The sequence below is a fragment of the Psittacula echo genome (genome assembly GCF_963264785.1).
Source record: "Psittacula echo genome assembly, chromosome: 2".
In the NCBI taxonomy this organism is placed as follows: Eukaryota; Metazoa; Chordata; class Aves; order Psittaciformes; family Psittacidae; genus Psittacula; species Psittacula echo.
In genome coordinates, this window is record NC_137737.1 from 13940315 (window position 1) to 13962145 (window position 21831).

A 21831-nucleotide genomic window follows, 5' to 3' on the forward strand; every position below is an offset into this window, starting at 1 on the left:
GGGTGAATGCAGGTTACTTCCTCAAACAAGCTTTCCCTTCCCTAATTACATTATGGATGACTCATCCCACATATAAACATACACTAGTAAGTACACTACAAAATGCCATCTGGAAAACACACACAGCATAAAAAGTAACAGAGAGCACTTGATTGATTGATTACCCCTGGAGAAATATTTCTAATTAGGCCACAAGCATCTGTCTGTTCTCCCCAAACCCACTGGAATATGTCTCTGCTTTACTATGTACAGTCAAGATTTTCTAACGAACACATCATACAGCAAGTCTGAGATACTCCACTAAGAGGACTATCATTTATCAGACCTCTGGCTTTTCATGCTGAAATCACAGAATTACAGAATCAATGAGGTTGGAAAAGACCTTTAACATCATCAATCCAAACGTTCCTCCAGCATCTCCAAGTCCATCACTAAACCATGTCACTAAGGGCCTCATCTACATGGTTTTGAACACTTCCAGGGATGGCGATTCCACCACTGCCCTGGGCAGCCTGTTCAAATGCCTGAGCACCCTTTTGGGCAGACATTGTTCCTAATCTCCAATCTAAACCATCCCTGGTGCAGCTTGAGGCCATTTCCTGTTGTCCTACCACTTGTTGCTTGGGAGAAGAGACCTAAGAAGAACCATCCTATGTGCTTGCTGTACTTTTGTGACTCCAAGAGTAGAACTGTGCATACTTGAGAAAATGCAATTCAGGGCATTTCTAGAGAGGATACGCAGGTGGTGTCAGTTGGCAGCATAGGTTCTCCAGTTTCATCTCCCCAGAGAGCAAATACCCTGAACGCTTGTATTTCCATACTATAAGGGGAGCATGCAGTTCTGAACATTTAACTTCTTCAAGCAGGAGTAGAGGGAAGTTGAACAGAACCCAAGATGGAAGAAGAGACCCATCTTCTAACTACTGACCTTGAAGCGGTTGATCAGATCATAGCGTGTGAGAAGTTCATAGAAAATGAATTTCAGTGCATGATCCCCACTGGCATCATTTAGTGCAAATACATCAAAGGACCACTTGTCTACATTCTGCAAGAGGGGGAAGAAAAGACAGTTAATATGGTCATCCCTTTTACAATGATAGTTCAATTTCTATCACTTTACATCTACAAAGGGAGACTTAAAGAACCAGTGTAGAATCTAATTTATTCATTGGCATGGTATGACTCACGCTTAAGAAGCTTTCATTAAGAACATGTATGCTGTTTGTTTATTCTAAACATGGCAATTCTCCAGACCAGAATTTAATCAGGAAAGGCTAAATCTCAAAAGATTCAGTATCTCTTGTATCTGAAATACTGGGATGGCCCTATATGATTGATTTTACCACCCCTACCCACATGCTCTGTCTGTGAAAAGGAATATCATCTTTGAAGGAAACAGCAATAACAAAGATGAGCTTTTTAAGTATATTAAAGCCTCTGGATTTTGCTGTCCCTACAGAATTCTTATGACTTTGTATTGTGAGTAAAGCCCTCCAATGCTTTACTCGTGCTTGAAACAGAAGATATAGAATCATAGAATCATAGAATAGTTAGGGTTGGAAAGGACCTTAAGATCATCTAGTTCCAACCCCCCTGCCATGGGCAGGGACACCCCACACTAAACCATGCCACCCAAGGCCTCATCCAACCTGGCCTTGAACACTGCCAGGGATGGAGCATTCACAACCCCCCTGGGCAACCCATTCCAGTGCCTCACCACCCTCTCAGTAAAGAATTTCTTCCTTATATCCAATCTAAACTTCCCCTGTGTTTTTTTGCAGTTAAAAAAGTACAGACACCTGTATTTTTTAGCACGTACTGTTTAATCAACCAAAAGAATAACTAAGTAGAAGAACTACCTTGCTGTACCCAAAGAGCAACTTAAATCCTTCTGATTCTAATATTAATCCTGAATTGCGATTAATGCAGCCTAAACTGACCAAGGACAGCATGATCCTAATTTTCCTTTTTTTTTTTTTTTAAGATAAGTGATTCCATTTGAGCTTTCAGAAAACTACAGAGCAGGAGAAAATTACAGAAAGGTAAATTACAGAAAGGTAAGTGCTAACAAAGACATAAAAGCTAACCTTTATAACAGAAGAGTAAACATGTTGGGAAATAAACATGTCGTTAGTAAACTAGTTGGGAAAGTTCCAGTTAGCTGTAAATGATATTTGAATGTTGCAGGATGGTCAGTCAAGAGACTGAGGAGGGAAAGCTCTCTTCCCAGCTCATAAAGATGAAGTATAAGGTATAAACCTTCTTGTAGATGGTTGAGTTCAAGTCTCAGCTCTTAGGGAAGGCTGTGGGAGCTGACAGCACTCATTATCTAGCAAGATAAAGCTCCTTGATCTCAGAATTGGATGTGCCTGAAACCCTATGAACTCTTCTGTCCTAACAGCAAGGAGGAAAGGTGCAGAAGAAGTTATAGCTACAAGAATGACATACAGACCAACTACACAGCTGCATCTGGCACAGGACCAGATCTCAAACTTTCTTGCCTGCTGAGAGCTTTGATGTACTTCCCACTATCCAAATGACACTCCTTAAACCACATATTAAAGATTGACTTCTACACATGGAAGTTTCCTTCCACTTCCAAACTCTGTTGCAGGTTACCTCCTATTTCCTTGTGGCACTTCCAAGAAAGGACAACTACAGCTGTTCCCAGTGCAAGAAACAGGGTTTGGCTAGACGTAATGTTGAATACTGTTAAGGATTAGAGTCCATCTAAAAATCTGCCATCTTTTTTTTAGCAATTCTAAAAATGCTGTACTACAATCATCTACTGAGCTCTTAAAGCCTAACCCACCTTTGCTGTTTGTTGTCATGGTCATGTTCCAAGTTAGGACCTGACTTCAAGTCAAATGCAAAGGACAGTGACATTTAACCACCTTGTGGTTTGTCACTCACACATCAGCATAGCTACAGGCCTTCTTATGTTCTGAATTAGTCCAATGTATCCTGGTACCCCGTTTCTCCATAATGGGCTGATTCTGATAACCTTCCTACTTGCATAATGTTGATTACATAGAGCTGAGTTTTTCTCTTGTGGATGTACAGTCCACAGAGAGGCTAATTAGTGAGGCAATATCAAGGATGCTGAAGGTGTAGCTCCGCTTTCATCTATCCTAGTAAATCACTAGCTTGCAGAGCAGTTGATATTACAAGCTGTGTGGAGCCACACACTGAAAGCAGGGTCAAGCTTCTCCAGAGATGATTTGTGGCGCAAGTTACAGGAGAGCAATCATAAATTGCAGCATTTCAACACTTTCAGTGGGTGTTGGAGAGGAAAAACAACTAATCAGTTTTCCCCTGAAAGTCATAAAAGGGTCATTATTCCTGAACTGATTGTCACCTTGAAGACCTAAAACTGAGCAATACAAGAAATTCCCTTCTTTCACAGCAACTTATCCTTTTCCTTTTCCACCTCTCTCCACCGATGTTTTCCTTCTTCCCTGTGGGAGGTTGTGATTGATTCCAGCACACCATGAAGACCTCAGTTTAATCACTGTAATCTAGAACAGAGCTGTAACCTTCAAAACCTGATAATGGCCACAGCCTTGAACTCTATTCTTTCCTTTATTGAAAGGATATTCCCTTAGGCCAGTAAATGATTAATGTATGTGAACTAAACTAAATGTCAAAGAGAAGGAAAGAGAAAGTAGCAAGACCCCCTTACCAAGTCAAATATTGCAGTGTTACCTTGATGCTTTGTACAGAACCACCACACCCAACACCTTTTTACTTGGATTACCTTTAGCACTCCAATTACAGCTGGAGGGTAGCTCAAACCAACCATATTTGAAGTCCGTCTGTACATTCTACCAAGATAAGACAGATAAGGTAACACATAAATAGAATTAAACAAAACAAGCCAACCAACCAACCAAATCCAATAAAGCAACACACCATTACAGGAGACCTACTTAGCCCAGGAAACCCTAACTGCAATTTGGGGGGTGGATTTATTCCTCCTTGTTCCTAACTTGCTATTATATAGTTCCTAACTGACTTATATATTCTCTATGCCATTCTTTTTGTATAGCCTATCCTAAGACTCTACACTCCCTGCTATCTCATAGCTTGGTTACCTGACAAGACATCACAGAGAGTCTGCCAAAATCAGGTCTTCATCAGCGGGAAAGGCTACACTCAAATAAACAAGATGTTCCCCATTTGCTGCAGATGACTATACTGCTCTTTCAGTTCCCTCAGTCCCTGCTGATCCACATGTGAGCTAATTCTGAATATACTTCAGAAACCATTTGTTGTCTGCAATGAATCAACTCCAGTTCAGTACAGCTGTTACTGTTGTCTGAGTTTAAGATTGGTATAAAATCTTTTGGGTGTTCACCATGTGTATGTACGAGAGGGAGAAAAAGAGAGAAAGAATAAGGCAATAATAAACATCTGCAACCATACCAAACAAAGTACTGAGTATGTACCAGCTTTTAAACTTGTTTTCAAGCCACGCTGTTTTTAACGGGCACGGTGAATACAGAAACACCATCACAGCTAAAATGCCTTCCCACAGGCCACCCTTTCTTGCACTTAAGAAATGTAGAACTAAAAGGAGATGATGAAAAGTTCTCTTCTCCCATCTGAAATGATCCTGTGTGAAGTCTTCCTCCAATTCCCGCCCCCCCCCCCCCCTTTTTTTCTCCATGCTCTGCACTCAGACCTGAAAAAAGTCATTCCTCTTTGGAGAATTAAATTCACCCATTCCGCAAATTACAGATTTCTTTTCACCCCCTCCTCTGATGCAAATCACAACAGAGAAGAATGAGAGAACTCAGTGGGTTTTTTAAAATCTTCCCTGAGCTCCAGAGTTTTCACATTAGTCATGGACTACAGTTCATTCCAGCAATACTAAGCTACTAGAACAATGTAATTACATGCTCCTTCACCTTTCCACAAATATCCCAGCTTGTACTGCATGGACAATACTCCTGAACCGGGGTTTTTCCTCTGTCCTTTTGAGCATCATCCCCATTTGCCGCGTGAAGGTAGAAGCCAACCAGTCCCGGACCTCTGAGGGTACGGAGTCAGACTGGATGTCACTGAGCTCATCTTCTGTGTCCAGTAAACGCCTATAAAGGGGAGGAAAAAGACGGGTAAACAGAAGAGCAGTGTTGAAGAACACTGCAACATTTTTAACGAGAAAGAAACTCATATATATTCTAATTAAAGCAGTTGTTAAAAGTCTTTGGTTCGTCAGCCTTAATGGAACACAAATCATAAAACAAGTCTTCAACAGATTGTTTATTCTCTTGTATAGTTAAATGTCAGACTGTGAGACTTACTACTGGGCCAACAAAGAAGAAGCATCAGCCTTCTGAAGCACAACTACATCATCATCCACTGACTTCTCGTCTTCAGCTTGTCCATATTCCTGACCTTTCTGCCCTTGAGAGCTCATTTACTCCCAATTAGTATCACACAGTCCTCTCTCATTCTGGTCATCTCAGGTGACTCTACAAATGCATTTAGCATATAACAGAGAGAGGAACTCTTCTGCAACATCTTATCAGTCTACCTCTATCATGACCTTTTTTTAATTTCAAAGATTTGACACAAGTGAAAAGATTTGGAACTTGATGATCTTAAGGTCCTTTCCAACCCAAAATATTCTATGATTCTGTGATTTAACACTATTCAAAAGGAATAGAGAAGTAGGACTTTAGAAACTTTCTGGAAAAGTGGGACACAATTATTATGAAAACATTTCTCCAAGAGAATATATATTAAACGTATGATTGGTTTTGATCTCCTCCCCTACCACAGGAAACTTAAAGAAGCTTTTAGACCAAAGATTAAAGATCTGCTTTACACAGAATACAATATTTTAATGATTGAAAACATCATGCCTGTGAGTAATAAATCTTGGCTAAACCAACTTTTCAAGCTAATGTATAAATTACAATTTTGTGTTGTTGGTAGATATAGATATAAGAAGACTGCTGATGTCTGTAGCTAACTCACCTAGTTTCATCAATATATACTGATTCCAGAACAGTCGCAGCATATTCCAAGTTCTTCTTTAGGTCTACAACTGAAGCTTCCCCTCTCTCTAGCTGCTTTACCAAAGACCGCAACCTAGAGAAAAGAAAAACAAAAATCTGATTAATACAAAGAGAAACAGGTTTGAAAGTGAGTGTCAGTTCAAAACTGGATCTAGCATGAGACCTAGCATATATGACTGTTTTTGTTCAGCCTAGAGAAAGGAAGGCTCAAGGGAGACCCTATCATTGTGTTGCAGTATTTAAAGCGGCTATAAAGAAGATGGAGACTCCTTTTCTACAAGGAGTCACAAAGAAAAGACAGTAGGTAATAGGCACAAGTTATTTCCAGGGAGATTCCATTTGGACACTAAAGAAAAATCTTTCAAAATGAGAACAATCAGCCATTGGAATAATCTCCCTAGGGAAGTGGTGGATTCCCCAACATTGGACATGTTTAAAATATGGCTGGGCAGGGTACTGGGGCATCTAGTCTAGGTCATGCTTCTGCCAAGACAGGTTGTACCAGATTATCCTTGAGGTCTCCTCCAACCTGCTATTCTATGATTCTATGACTGCCAGGTGAAAACTTTTGGAAGTCCATGAGATTCTTTCAGCCATATATAAGAAATCAATAAAAATCCCTTTTCAAAGATCAGTCACAATGATACGAGGCAAGCATGACATTATATTTAGGGTCAAATAAGTCAGTGAGTTATGACTGTCCCCTACTCATACTGACATAAGTTAAAATAGAAATCACTTGGCATTTAACAGAGAAGCCAAGAGAAGGAAATTTCATTCCAACCATAAGAAAGGAAGTAACTTCTTAAGTAGTATCTGTTGGCATATATCCATTTACGAGGATAGGTGTACACATACATAAAATCATAGTACAGTATATTTAAAAATACTGTTGCAGAAATACAATACAAGGTCAGGAAATGCTGTGATTTTCCTTAGATCAAGTGGTTATCCTTAGGCTAACCCATCTACACTAAACAGAATTCACAGAAGTTTTTTATCAGGTTATTATCAGGGATGAGGGGAACAGACTCTGAAAACAAAGATGTCTCTTGTGTCATATACAATTAATATATTAATGCAATTTTCTTTTGTCTCCTCCTCTCCTTCACTCAACTATGTGTGGCAAATTAGAAAACAAAAAAGGGAAGAAAGAGGAGATGAGAATGCAAAAGTAAGAAGCAAAATCTAAATATTTTAAACAATCCAAGAATATCTATGCTTACAATCAGAAGATAGACATTATCCTTCCTTTAAAAGGACAATGGTATAAAGATTTGACATGTTGAAAGTTTTTTGTGAATATCTTCATCCTTGTTAAACAGCAGTTAAATAAACATTAAAATGTATATTTAGCAGTGCAGCAGAAATCACAAGTTGTTAATTTGTCCTATTCAAGATGAAAAAAAGTAGAGGAGTAGTCATGTCATATAAAATCTGTCTTCTACTTAGAGGACAACTCTTCCTCAGCTTATTCTATATTCCAGGGAGAAAAGTACCTTTTCCACAAGGTAATTCAGAGCTAGAGCCCAATACAGAGGTCTGCTCTCACTTTATTTACCATAGTGAGAGCCCAGCCTCCTAGAATAGCCATATGCAAGAAGTTCGTAAAATTAAGCATCTGTATTCCCTTGCTACTGCAATGCCCCTGTGGCATCAGTGCCTTCTAGAGAAATGAAGTCTCCATGAGGCTGTATTCCATGGCAGAGCTGAGGAACAGCCAGTCTGTCCGGTGAACTGCACCAATAGTTCTTTCCAGCTGGGTAACCTTCTTCCTCTCCCCACATAAACAGTGAGGCTGTGGAGAGCAAAGATCATTGGAAATACTGATTGGTCCTCTGGCCAGGTCACATAAACTCCACTTCTACTGACAGTGGTACTGCTGATACAGAGCTACATATTTAGCTTTACATAGAAGCTTTAGCATGAAGTGGACCCTCCATCTCTTGGAGGATTAACTCACCCACTTGTCAGCAGCCAAAAACCCAAAGTATTGTTCAACACTTCCTGCCTGATGTGGGAATGGAGATGGGAAGGTCAGTGATGTACAAGTGTAGTGAATGCAACTCTTCTCATCTTTGAAAGCCAAGTGGAGAGCATTCAACTATGCCAGCACATTTCCTTCCAATCCCGGAACCCAGCCTGGGTAATCCACGGAGCAACCTCAGCCCCACGGAAGAAGAAACATGGCTCGGTACTCCCATATCCCTCTTCTGTGTAACTGCACCATCAGGTGTGAGCAGCAACATGTTGTGTTTGATGAGCAGAGCTAGGAAAGGTGCTCCCCCACCTTTCAGCTTGATTCCATCCTCAGGCAGCACAAGCAGAAGATGAATTCCCTCGAGCCAAACCATTGATCCCTCCTAACCATTCCCAGCTTTTCATACCAATGCAGGAGGGAAGGAAGAGACAAAACCAAAACAACTTTCATACCCAAACATTGGTTCATATGCCTCCCTCTTCCTTCATCCCATGTATGGGGAGTCCATAGGTGTGACCCCTTAACTAGTTACCAGAAACATCATCTGTGCATAAACCACAGGAGTCAAAACTGCAGGAAGAACATTATCTTTGGCTTTTCCTGACTCTTACTTCATTGATTTAAGTACCTGGCAGCTCTGTGCCACAAGTCATTCAAAATTCATGTTCAATAATAGCACAGTGAGTAATGGTTGCTTCATGGCACCAACATTCATCATCAGAGATTATGCAGAGTACTGCGTGCATCAATCATTTGGAAAAACAGAAGTGCAGTTGTTATAATAAAACCTTGTCACACGATCGGCCGCTCTCATGTGAAAAAAAATTACACTGTCTTTGTCTTACCATCCATTATCTACAACTATTTCTGATTCATTGAGTCACAGCAGCTGCTGCCAGTTACCTTTACTAAATAAGACCCTGCTGATAGTTTGTCTTTAATGTATTCCATGTACCCCTGGGGTTTTTTAAGTAGTCCTAAATGCAACCACAAAGTTAAGGCCAGGCTGTCCCACTGAAGGGCATCCAGGCAGATTTATTAGCTGCAAATCTCTGTTTCAGGGTGGATGAAGTAATTCTGGAATTCAATCAAATTCACCAAACCGTTCTGACTGAAATAAAACCATTGCCAGAAACTTTTAACTTGTTTTATTTTTAGGAGCTTGTGTTAAAGCCATGGAAGCACATGGCAAGATGCTCACATCCTATCTTTACCCTACCGACTAGTCATTGCAGTGGAGTCCCATGTAGCGCTTCACAGGAAAATGCTGAGTCTGTCAAGCTGCTAAAAGAAATACGCTGATATAATTATCATCATCAATTTAAGGAGCACAGTTCATCATTTACTTTGCTTTTATTGGGATTGTTTTGTATGAACAAAACACTTTTTTCAACCAGAGCATGTTTTGTTCTGTCCTGGTTTTAAAAGTTCATTATAGACTGATCAAAACCTACATTTTCATTCCACTTTATTTCCTTTTCCCTGCAAATTCAGAACTAAAAATTCACACAGACCTCATTCCACTGAAGCCCATGGAGCCAGTTGTAGGAGAAGCATCCACTGCCTATGCATAAGGAGATTCCAGGCCAGAAGGGAGCTGGAAGAGAGTTAACTTCTTCTGGGAGGTTAACCTAAGCTGGGAGAGTTAAACACTTCTAATATTAAGCTGCTTTAAGACCATGGCACATGCCACGAGTGAGCCAGGCTGTAGGTCAGCCAAAAGGTTCTCAGATTATGGTCATCAGTACAGCAGTTACAAAGAATAGGTTAGTCACACAATGTTAGCTCTAAATCTAGCTGTTTAATTATATTAAGACACAACTAATGCCTTTCTTAATGAGATTTCCAAGGCAAGCTATTCCTCCAGTCTGCAAGTTCTCTGTGAACGTGTGCCAAATATAATGGAAAAGGTCTGACAGCCTTTGTTCAACTCAGTTATTTCATGTTTTAGCCCTCAGAATAATCCCCTAACTACCTAAAGGAAAATCCCAGCCCTGAGCAATGCTATGCATTTTAGCTTTCACTGACCCAACAGGGAGCTCAAGCAGCTGTAACATCTTGGAAACTGGCCCATTCCAAAGTACAGCCTCCCACACTGCCCTTCCAAGGAAAAGATCTGCATGCACCCACCATAAAACCTGGTGGGTTTATGGGTTTTATACTCCCTATCCCTGTGAGTATCTGCAAATTATCCCACTGAATTCAGCAGAGCAATGCATCTGTGTAAAGCAGGAGGGTTGGCTCCTCAGTGAAGGTGAGAGGTTATCCAAAGCTTTTCCGCAGCCCCACTCCTGTTTTCTTTAATGTTTCCCTAAAGTACTTGCTATCGTAAGATTCAGGAAGACAGAAACCAAATGATTAGACAGTGGGCCACTGTCCTCAGTCCATGAAAGTTACACAGCTCGAAGACCCAAAGCCACTCTAGATCCAAACCGAGTAACAGGGAAAAGTGAGGCTGTTTTCTTGAAATATGCAATTTCTGAGTAACTGCTCCAAGCATTGTCCTCTCCGTTATAAATAAAACAGTATCTGTGTACAAATATTTATCTCCTTAGCCAGAGGGCTTGCTTTTATGCTGTTGATATCACTGCAGAGATTAACACCACCACGGTCTGGATACCAGTCAGCTTCTCTTACCATGCAAAGCAAACATCTGAATACTTAAGGCAAGTTCCTTCAACCAGTGTGAAGTGTGCAAAGCTGCGTGGCTGGTCTCTGTGCTTCTTTTCAAAGCTTTATGATTGTGATTCACCACATTTTCAACCAAACAACTCAGCCTTTGGCTTTAAACTGACAGAGGGCAGAATGAGATTGAGACTGACCTCGAGAATTCAGGCAGTTCTTCCCTGTGAGGGTGCTGAGGCACTGGCACAGGGTGCCCAGAGAAGCTGTGGCTGCCCCATCCCTGGCAGTGTTCAAGGCCAGGTTGGACACAGGGGCTTGGAGCAACCTGCTCTAGTGGAAGGTTTCCCTGCCTGTGCAGTGGGTTGGAACTGGATGAGCTTTACAGTCCCTTCCCACGAAATCATCCTACGATTGGGCCAGTTGAGGAAAAAAGCTACTTTGAAAGCACATTAAAAATATCATTACAAATTACCCAGGATTTAATATTTATCCCTGTTTTGATATTAACACCTCAGCAGCTGGATATTGACTGCTGAACCTGATAAATATGTTGTTTCAACCACGATAACCTACTACCTGTCAGGTGAGGTCTGTAGAAAGCAGAGAGATTTTTATTATAGCTGGGAAAAGAGGGCGAGCTGTTGAACACAGCACTGCTAGAGCTGGTCAAGAACTCTCTTGAGACAATGTTCTTTTATCAATTGTCACTGATTCTTTGAACTCAAAAGCCATTCACAAGCCTCTGTTATGTCTGAGACAAGTTTCACTGCCCACAAAGCAAAAGCCCTTATCAGAGAGGGGAACCCTGGGATGAAGTGACTGCCGCTTGGTCCCTTCTAACACATAGTGAAATTGGACATCCTAGAGCTCAGGTGATAGACTGAGGGTATCATCTTTGGTAAGTCAGGCCCTAAAGAACAGCTCGGTGAGAGAAAGGACTTGTACTCTAGATCAGAAAATCCTCATAAGCAGATTATTATTATTATATTATTACTATTATTGTGAGTTATTATATATTATTAGTGTGAGTTCAAAAGTTTACTACAGGTATAAGTTGGAAGACATTATTCAAAGCTTCCCCTTGGCCCAAGGAGAAGCGGAAGGTAGACGTGGTCCACACCACACCAAAAAAAAGGTTTTGGATTCATCTTTCTGCAAATCATGAACATGTTCTGAAAGAACTTTCAGAGATCTCAGCAGCATTAGAACATCTCCTACCATCGCTAGTAGTGACACAGCTAGCTAAAATGAGTGGCTTCCAGTAACCCCAGAAAAGATGTCATTCGTATTTCATTTCACAGACATACACAGTTCATATACATAAATAGAGAAAACCTTTTCATAACACTAAATCATTCCATAGCTACAGCAGTACATGAGAATGTCCTTTCTCATCTCTTTTGTGAGAGTTTTACTGATGTACCAGGTTGTTCCAATGTAAGAACATATGGTAAAAGAAAGTGCTGTACAGAGAACCAAAGGTTATCAATGCCTAACAAAAACAGGTGTATGCAGCAACAAAACATCAGGAGTCGTATCCTGACTGCTGGTTTCCTGTCCCAGGAGAGAATCTGTTCATGCTATTCTTCAACCTTCCAAAGCTTTGGAATCAACTTTTCCATAGGCAGACCATATCCCATTGCAGTCAGTGTAATTCTGACACTGCAGTCCATTACCAAACATTTTGGGGTTCCCTATAAATATAAAGGATCCTGTAACACAGTCTGTAAGAAATCAGGCTTGTTCCCATTGCCTCTCCCTGTTCTTGTGAAGTAACTTTGTGCTGTTCAGTACTTCAGTCTCAAACGTCACCAGCTTTCAATGGGGATAATTGTAAAAGCTGTTGTAGCTGCATATTGGGTAAGAATGCAAGCTGCTACACTCACATAAGAAACCATGTCTAATAATATTGCCTTCATTAATGCTTAGATACACAAAATTCTCCCCAAATACTGTCAGCAATAATTTCAGTATGGGACACTGTTTAGAGTCCTGTTCATCACAGAGGTTCATGAGCAAAAACTGGCACACAATGAGATTCATCCCAGTTACAATAAGGTCCTTCATGAGTTTTCTGCAAACAAAAAGAACATCATTACTATTAGACACCAGTGAGGAACACCTTCAGCTTCAGCAAATCTGTCACTCCGGCCCTGTGGGCATGAGTTAAGAGGTACTTTCTGCTGTCACTCTGTGTTTATGTGGCTTTTGTTAAGTCAAGTTACCCTTACGTAAAGAAAACGCGAGAGAATGTTTTCAAAGACAGCTCATTTGTGATAACATTCTTGAACATTCCAGCCAGCTGAAATAGCTTAAAAAGAATCAAAATAAATAAATCAAATCAACCAGAAAAAACAATCAGAAATAGACCTGACTGCATAAATGCCAGCTTCAGTTTACACACAGAATAATTCCAAGAGATGTTCCTACTGGCTGGAAAGACAAACTGAGCTGAAAGACAACCCCCTGCCTTCTGATCTAGGGTATATTGCCCTTCTCTGGAAAACCACCATCATTACTGCTAGCAATGCAATGGTTTAGTCGAGGTGTAGGGCATAGGTTGGACTCGATGATCTTGAAGGTCCCTTCCAACCTGGTAATTCTGATTCTGATTCTGATTCAATCCAGGAGCTCACTGTGTCTTTTCCTAACAGTCAGCAGGTATGATTCACTTCACAGTCTGCCACATCTTAGTCTAAGGCTCTGTATATATAGTAAGTGTGAACCACTGAGGAAAAGACAACCTAGAAAGCCAGCTCCAGTAATCCTGGAGGTAAAAATCCTGGAGGATTACTGGAGGATTAAATTTGAGTAATCCTCAAAACACAACTGAAAACAGAGTCACTGGCAGCCCGTGACCCCATGGATATGTATTAGGCTGGATAGTTACCTTCTGTCACTGCTTCTGTGTAGAAAAATGCCAGTGACAACATCCAGAGGAAGAAAAAACATGTGTTTGCAAGGAGCAATCACTGAAACACAAAGCATTGCTACACTGGCATTTTTCATCAGAAGAAATTACAAGCAATTTCCCAAGTAATTATTTTGCCTTCCTCATGTTTCCTGAAATATCATTTTTCCTTTGAATAATAATAAAAAATATACAGAATTGAAGTAATCAATTTTGTATCATTTAGAAGCATGAAAGCACAACAATGATAAGTTCAGGGGCCTTGGTAGGATGATGAACAGCTGTTTCAACTCACCTTAAGTCAAAAAAGCTTTTGACCTCATTAGCCAACTATAAGTGAAATCGTGTTTAGTTCATATTTTCACTTCACAGTCATGAATCCCTTCATGCCTATTACAGGAACAAAGTCCTGTTCCCAAACCAGAAGCAACCTTTGGCTTACTGGAGGGTTTTCAATAAAATAACAGCTTATACAACTCCTCAACACCAAGTCCTTTGAATTACCCTTGTCTCCATCTCCTGCTGCTGGAAACCTCTACAGGGTGTGCTCTCCTCTCATGTGCAAACACCTTTCCCATTCTCAGATGCTGAGCTTTGGGAACTGAGTCAGAAAATATAAGCAGTAAAAAGCCATAATGAGGGTAAAAATCTGATGTCAGAGTCTTTGGTGATGAAGTCATTAGAAGCCTTGATCATGGGTCTTTCTTCATTCAAGTCAATTACCTCACCTAGCACCAAGTTTTTACAGAAATCAGGCACACAGATGCTTATGGAAGTCAGGGGAGCCAGGATGAACCACCATCAAAAGCTGTTTGTCATGTATTTCCTCAGGAAAGGGTGCACTGGCGTTCTGATGCACCTTCATAGCCCTACTAGTGATAGAAATGAGCTCAAAGATGAGCTCAGGCAGTCACTGTGGTTTCAGACAGATAAGACGAGGTGAGATCACTGAATAAATTGAGAGCTGAACAAGAGTAAATTTCAGACGTGGGAGAGAAAGAAAGGCTGCTGTATTCTGTCTTCACAACTAGCCATCTTCTAACTGGTGTTTCCCAAAGTAAGCTTTCCTTTTGGCAGACTACTTCTTTTTGGGATGTTAGTGTGAATTAGCTTTTTTGGGAAACTGTAGGATCACTGAATTTGTTGAAAATGAGATCCAAAGATAGCAAATGAGGTCTTCTGGAATTAAGGCTTTCCAAACCACTGGTGCCTTTTATAAAACATGACCTCAGTTACAACATTTCAGGCACAAATCTAATGATTTTTAGTTCGCATCTTTAAAAATAGACACCTGAAAATGAACCATCTACGTTTGCATTTGTGGCAACTAGCACATACTATCTGTTTAGTGTTGATGCACCCAATGACGCATTTCCCTTTGTTTTATGCAGATGGAATCATTTTCTTTGAAACCACAATTATCACATTTCTGGGTCCTTGAACAAGGTCATTCTTCCAAATCATGCTAGCAGATTGCTTTGTGCAGATCTGAATGTCAGAGCTCCACGCTTACTCTTTACTTAATGCTCACTGCAGAGATCAGGGAGAACTTCAACACAGAATTCCAAAATACTTCATTGTAACACTAGTTCTCCCCCATCTGTTACCATTAAAATATCCATGGGCAGAAAGTCTGCAATTATCTCATTCTTTCCAGTTCCTAAAATCAATTATGTTCCAGAGCAGCTTTTAGAAACCCACAGGGCAGTTAGGAATGTATTCAGTCTTCATGCAGAGTGAAGTTCAAGCAGGTGTATGTCCCTACCTGGTATTCAGAAATGCCCAGTAAGGAAAGGCAGGAGAAGTGGCTCACAGGCTGCTTGCTTTCAGACCACCTTCAGCCACCCGCACTTCCCAAGACCAAAGACTGTGTCTCACTTACAACCCATCAGCTATGGCAATAGGCAGGCATAGATCAAAGGCAAATTCCCGTATGACCTTAATGCTCTTTGCTGAGCTCGGGTTTGACAAACTTCTGTTTACTCTAATGGACCTCTAAGCTTCTCCAGATCCCTAAGGCAGCTGCATGCATTGCTGACCCTACTAGAGACAGGCCAGCTAATATAAACCAAAGATTTTGTGCTATACATAATCTGGATTTATAAAGCATATTCTCATGAACGATACATTTGACAAAGCTGCTAACTTTAATTTGTGCTGTCATCAGAGGTAACTCATTGATAAAACATTCCAGATTTTGTTTTATTCTGAACAGGTATAAATGGCAAATACTCAGATTTCTGGTTAAAAACTTCAACCACTTCTTTTATATTTAAAGGCTTATACACTTCATTGTTAGGTTTTGGATATCCAGGCACTGAGGCTTTTAAACATGTTTAAGATGCGGATCCTGACTTTTCTGCCTCTGATTTCCATTTGAGACAACATACTTGCCAAGAATATTACAGAACTAATTGATTGATATTATTTACACAGCTGATTCGCTGGTCTATAACGCAGAAAAATGAGCGAAGTCAGTATCAAAATCTTCCTTCTCACCATATTAAAGCTCTCATATGCACTTTTTGTAGCCTGAAGAAATCAATCTGAGAGTTCAGGAGTTCACCACACTCCTCTGGTAATACTAGCACATGCATTTGTTAGCTCACATATTTAATATGCCTTTTCTCAATACACAGTTTACCCTTTCAACAACTGCCATTAAAACAAGCTGTTGTTCTCCTAAAACCCACAGAGTTTGCATTAAACTGCAAAATCACTTCCCTCTCGGTGGCTGCAAGTTGGCCGGTCTATACTCCTACAAAACAAGCCCATTCTTGCTACCCTTAGTTATCTTCCTTTTGAGGGAAGCATCCCCAAAGGAAGGGGTAAACATTCCCTTGTCTTTTGCTAAGGCTGGAAAATCAAGGCCGCTGCCAACTTCCAGCTGCACACGATGGAGGTGTTGAGCTAGATATTGGTCATGTCAGGAATTTTTAACAACCTGGCCACTATCAGGAGAACCAGACTTTGCAGAGAGACGGCAAGAAGAAGCAATTACAAAATGAAAGCTGGAGGTTGCCAGGCCACAAACTGTAAAAAAAATAGTTCAGATAGGGTCCCAGTCATGGATTTTTGGAATGCAAATGACTCAGAGTATTCTCCACACAGTAGTCTTTACTGACACCCTGGTACTTTTGGGCACTGCAGAGTGCTTCTTTGTCTACTTTAATTACCAGCCTAATAGACCATAGAATCCCAGACTGGTTTGGGTTGGAAGGGACCTTAAAGCTCATCCAGTTCCACCCCCTGCCACGGGCAGGGACACCTTCCACTAGAGCAGGTTGTTCCAAGCCCCTGTGTCCAGCCTGGCCTTGAACACTGCCAGGGATGGGGCAGCCACAGCTTCTCTGGGCACCCTGTGCCAGTGCCTCACCACCCTCACAGGGAAGAACTTCCTAATGTCTAATCTCAATCTCCCTTCTGTCATTTTAAAGCCATTACCCCTTGTTCTGTCCTACAGGCCCTCTTCAGATTTTTTTGCAGATGTTATTGGACTTTTCTTGGTAATATTTCCTTCCTCACATATTGCTAAACAGGCACAATAAGTATGGATTAGCTTGAAGCCTTGGCACCAATACTATCTTCTTTCTGCCTTTCCTTCCTTTTTCTTCCTGTTTTCCTTCCTTACGCTCAGATTCAGCTCCACCATGACTAGTTGAAATTTCACTAGCAGCATCTCAGTGATTAGGTTTGCTTGACCTTCCTAAGGCCTATTTCTGCATCATGTCAATAAGATTGCACAACAACATCAATAATGCAAAATGGGACAAACACATACTGAAGCTGTCCAAAGCTGTTTTAGGTGTCCATCCACCTCCTTCCTTAGCTGATACAGCACTTAGATGGTATGGGAGGTGCTCTAGCCACTTCGTCATCCTCATGGCCTCCTCTGGACTTGATCCAACAGTTCCATGTCCTTGTTATGTTGGTGACACCGGAACAATAAAGCAAAAAATCATGATGAGTTTTAGCCTAAATGATATCTTTTAAACATAGCTGCTTAGGAAAAATGAAGCTGATTCAAACTGTCTCTAGAGACCAACGAGACAATTTCAAATGGTGTCAGAGTCTTCTAAAACATGAAGTTTGTACACATTGCCTGACAATAAATGGCCAGTATACATGACTGAAATCACAGCAACATAACCTCTCCACTATTATTAGACAACAAAGAATCTAGAGAGGGCCTTGACTCCAACACAGAAGAAACCAGACTTCATGACTGCCACACTTTTGATGTCAAAAGGCTCAGTGAGAACATAGTAGTCAGCCTCTCCATCCCTCTGAGCAACTGAGTAAAACCAGACTACCCGGCTGAACATGTATGATAGCTTCAGCCATTTGAAAACGAGAAAGAGGAGGGAAAATAGGTAACATTCCCCCACATTTGATAATTCATTTTGAAAAGCTGCCTCTAAAATTGCCATTGACAAGCAGAAAAGCTGGGAAAACTCATAAAATGCCAATGAAAGTTCTGCTGTCAGAAAAATTGCCTACAAAATTCACGTTCCTCGATGAAAACTGAAGTGGGGGGAAAAGATACAATTTTGGACATTGTGTTGTTTTGACTTAGAATTTACACAGGTCTAGTCATAACCGATGCTCTGCAAGTACACAAAAATACTCAATTTCGTATGGCAATCCCCAACTGCAACCAACACCAACTGAACAATACAACCTCCTGTAGATTCTCTCCTATGTGAACATTGCTTTTGTATGAATTTCCATTTGCAATGTTTTCCTGTCTTTGACACTTGCTGTAAAATTGCATAAGAAGAGAAGCAGAGGAAGTCAAATGCTCAAGCAGAAAGAGAGCTATCCCCATAATGAATTACACTAATTGTTGAGAAGGAAAAAAACACCAAAGCAACAAACTTGAGCAAATTTAAACAAACTTGTAATGTTTCTCTACCCTAAACTCAAAACCTGCTCACATTTTAGAGATAACTAGCTAAGAAAAAGGTCTTTGTAAATATTTAGCCTTACACTGTTGTCAGCATCAGGGGTATGGGAAAAGGGAAAACATTACAGAAGAGGCTTCTCTCAAATGCTTCTGGGAAGGAACAGGCTAAACCCATACTTGTGCTCTTCCCAGAACAATCTGAAAAGGGGCAGCAAAACTAAATACGGAAGCCCAGAATGAATGGATGAAATGACAAGCCAGACACAAATCCCAATTTCTTAACTTGTAAAAGCACTTTGAAAAGCATTTTCTTCCCTAACTCTAGCATCCTTCGGATGAGCACTCTCATAACTGGTTCTTTCACACAGAGAAGTCCAGCTAGAATATTTTAATTTACCAAAGGCCCTTATGGGACTGATGAATCTGTGTAGGGCATATGCTGATACTGGTATGTAACCACTTATGATACTTGCAACATAGCTTGCCTGGGATTCAGGCTCAGAGTCAGTGTTGTCCCATTGGTTTATGGATTACAGTCAGGATAATTTTTTTCCCTGAACGTTTATGCTTCAAGGCTGAAAGTTTGGGTTCTGCTCAGCAAAACCAGGACTTTGGCTTCCAAAAAACACAGGGGTGCAACCCTTGTCTTTATTTCACCATGTTAAGTTAGTGTAACTTGATCATCTTTAGGTAAAAACTTTTTTCCTGAAAGGAGTACAAGGGTGTTGTAAAACTCAAAACAAAGGCTCCTATGTATGTACTAGATTAGAAATTAGGAAGCAATTCTTCCCTGTGAGGGTGCTGAGGTGCTGGCACAGGGTGCCCAGAGAAGCTGGGGCTGCCCCATCCCTGGCAGTGTTCAAGGCCAGGTTGGATGGGGCTTGGGGTAACCTGTTCCAGCAGAAGGTGTCCCTGCCCACGGCAAGAGCTGGAGCCATTCCTCCTTGTCCTGTCACTATATGCCCTTATAAAAAGCCCCTCTCCAGATTTCTTGCAGCTCCATTAGGTATGGAGAGAAATGTGAACACCAGAGTGTGTGCACCATCCTGTAGGAGCTTCATGGCACTGTCACTGTTTCAGTGTCCCAGCACACTCCACCAGTATACTGAGAAGCCTCAGCAGAGTTCCAAACATTCCTCCCAAACGCAGAGTATTCTTGTGCCTAAGGAGAGAACTACAACATAGCCTGGGGACTGGCTGTGTGACTCAGGTCAGCAGTGCTTCAACACAGCTGTACTTGCATCTAGAGGCCAAAAACCTCCTGACACTAGCCTAACAAAGAGAGGGTAAAGATGAGGTAAAGATGGGCATGAGCAGCTACCTGGACTCATCACTGACAATATCAACCATCTGAATCCATGCTCTGTGGCCATTAAGTATTTTTGCTGGTTCGGTATTTGGAGTCATAGTCTTCCACCTCTGGCACTTGGAAGGTGGAAGCTTCACTTCTTCAAGTTCCACATCCAAATATATGCACAGCAGACACTTGGGAACATCAGGACAGAGGCTGAAAAGGAAAGTGAAAACTACCACTGAAAGACTGGCCATGAGGAGAGAAACAAAAAGAGGCAGTGAAATAAGAAGCTTTTGTAACAGCTGTGGAACTTTTGGGTGATGTTTTCTCCAGCTTTTCTAGGGTTTGTGGGTTGGTTGTTTTCCCCTTCTCATTTCCAGGAAATAAACTGTCATCATGGTGAAAGTTTGCATTGATGAATGTTTGCTGTATGAACTTTGTAGTGCTGCTCTGTCTTACAAATGTAAAAGCTGAAGAGATAACAATAAAACGTAATGTGATTGATTTTACAATTATTGTGGCAATAAAAAGAGTTGATGTACTTTCCCATCATCTTTACAAAGGAAGTGTAATAATCTCTCAAACTCTCTTTCTTCAGTAATCACTGCATGTACAATGAGAAGCTGAAATGTCACCATACACTCAAGTCTAGACTTAGGGAACTCTGCAGTTTGGAAATTTCCAGGTCATAGTATTTATCCATTGTTCATGCTCATGGATCAATTTATGTACACTGCAAAGTGCCTGGATGTTAATTAGCTAGCTTAAACAGATACACAGTGTAGGCCGATACCCTAGCAAGAACAGGCTAGGCAACATTTCCATCTACCAACATGCTGGGTTTATTTTTCCTGGGTTAAACAGTCTGAGCAAGGAAAGGTGCTATGTGCCACAATCAATCTAAGAGGAAAATGTTCCATTTCAAGCCTGAGAACTTTTTATCCAGGCCAAAAAAGAATTCCCTGTAGCTGTCAAGTAGGTATCACTTACCGCCAACCTGATTTTTTTAAAGGTGCAAAGTTATCTATAGTACAGAGGGGGTGGAAAGCCACATAGTTGGGAAAGAGCACTTGAGGAAGTCCTTTCCAATGGAAAAGCCAGTGGGAGACATAGCAGAGTGTTCCATTTATGAGACACATCAGATATAAGTACAACTAATTTAGTAACAATTCACAGTGTACTACTCTAGTGAAAATTCAGTAACTGGGCTGCAATGTTGATTAACTTCATCTAGAATCTTACTGCCACATACAGTGAATGTGAGTAACGAAAATAGCCAGAGTTAATTAACACAAATCATCTGGCTTAAACCTTCTTCCTCCCCTTGCTCACTGTCATACTGCCTCAATTTAGCTGGCTACCACTGGGCAACCCTGACTTACTTTATGCCTACTGTACCATGTTAAAATGCCTCCACAGACCATTACAGCGTGCTCATTAAGCACTGGAGTACTTCTAATAAAGGCAGGACCCAGGTGTTCTCCAAACTCTGAGGGTCACTAGATACTGTCACTTAGAATCATTTAGGGCACATAGAATCATTTAGGTTGGACAAGACCTTTTAGATCACTGTTTCTATTAGCTTCAGTGGAAGGCTGCAGGCAATATTAATTCTTTAATGAATATTAAGGATAAGCATACTCAGTTTTACTTTTTCAACATGAACAAGACTACCTCATTTCTGCTGTTGACATGGGCTTTCATCTCCATCCCAGAAACATGGGGTTTTATTTAGAATAGAATAGAATGGTTCAGTTGGAAGGGACCTCCAAGTATTGAAAGAGATTAGTTGTTTAGCTTAAATAAGTAAGTTTTAACTAGAGTGAGACACTTAGAGTTATAATATTGTGTGGTTTAGTATGCTGCTTGCTTAGCTTTACAGAGAGAATCCAATAAAGTGTTAGAAGATCCCAGACCACTGAACTAAAAAAGCACATGAAAAGTAGGTGCATAAACCATAAGGATATAATTGCCCAGGGATTTCTTTGTTTGGGGTCCATCTCTGAAGGCACCTAGCTCAAGCTTCCCCTTTTGCTGTACCACCCGACCCACAGGAGCTGCCCACTGTGAAGGGACTCTGGTCCCAGC

The 21831-nt window shown here is 40.9% G+C and overlaps 1 protein-coding gene across 1 annotated transcript in view; it reads right to left on the minus strand.

Moving 5' to 3' along the window:
• The window catches only part of PDE1C (phosphodiesterase 1C), a gene marked incomplete at both ends in the record, with an annotated part of 281929 nt that overhangs the window by 61468 nt on the left and 198630 nt on the right, over positions 1 to 21831 (minus strand). Inside the window, 4 exons of the mRNA XM_080611752.1 lie at positions 929 to 1045; positions 3758 to 3824; positions 4911 to 5093; positions 5986 to 6099. Coding sequence (XP_080467878.1) covers positions 929 to 1045; positions 3758 to 3824; positions 4911 to 5093; positions 5986 to 6099 — 481 coding nt within the window. The remainder of the gene's footprint in view (positions 1 to 928; positions 1046 to 3757; positions 3825 to 4910; positions 5094 to 5985; positions 6100 to 21831) is intronic.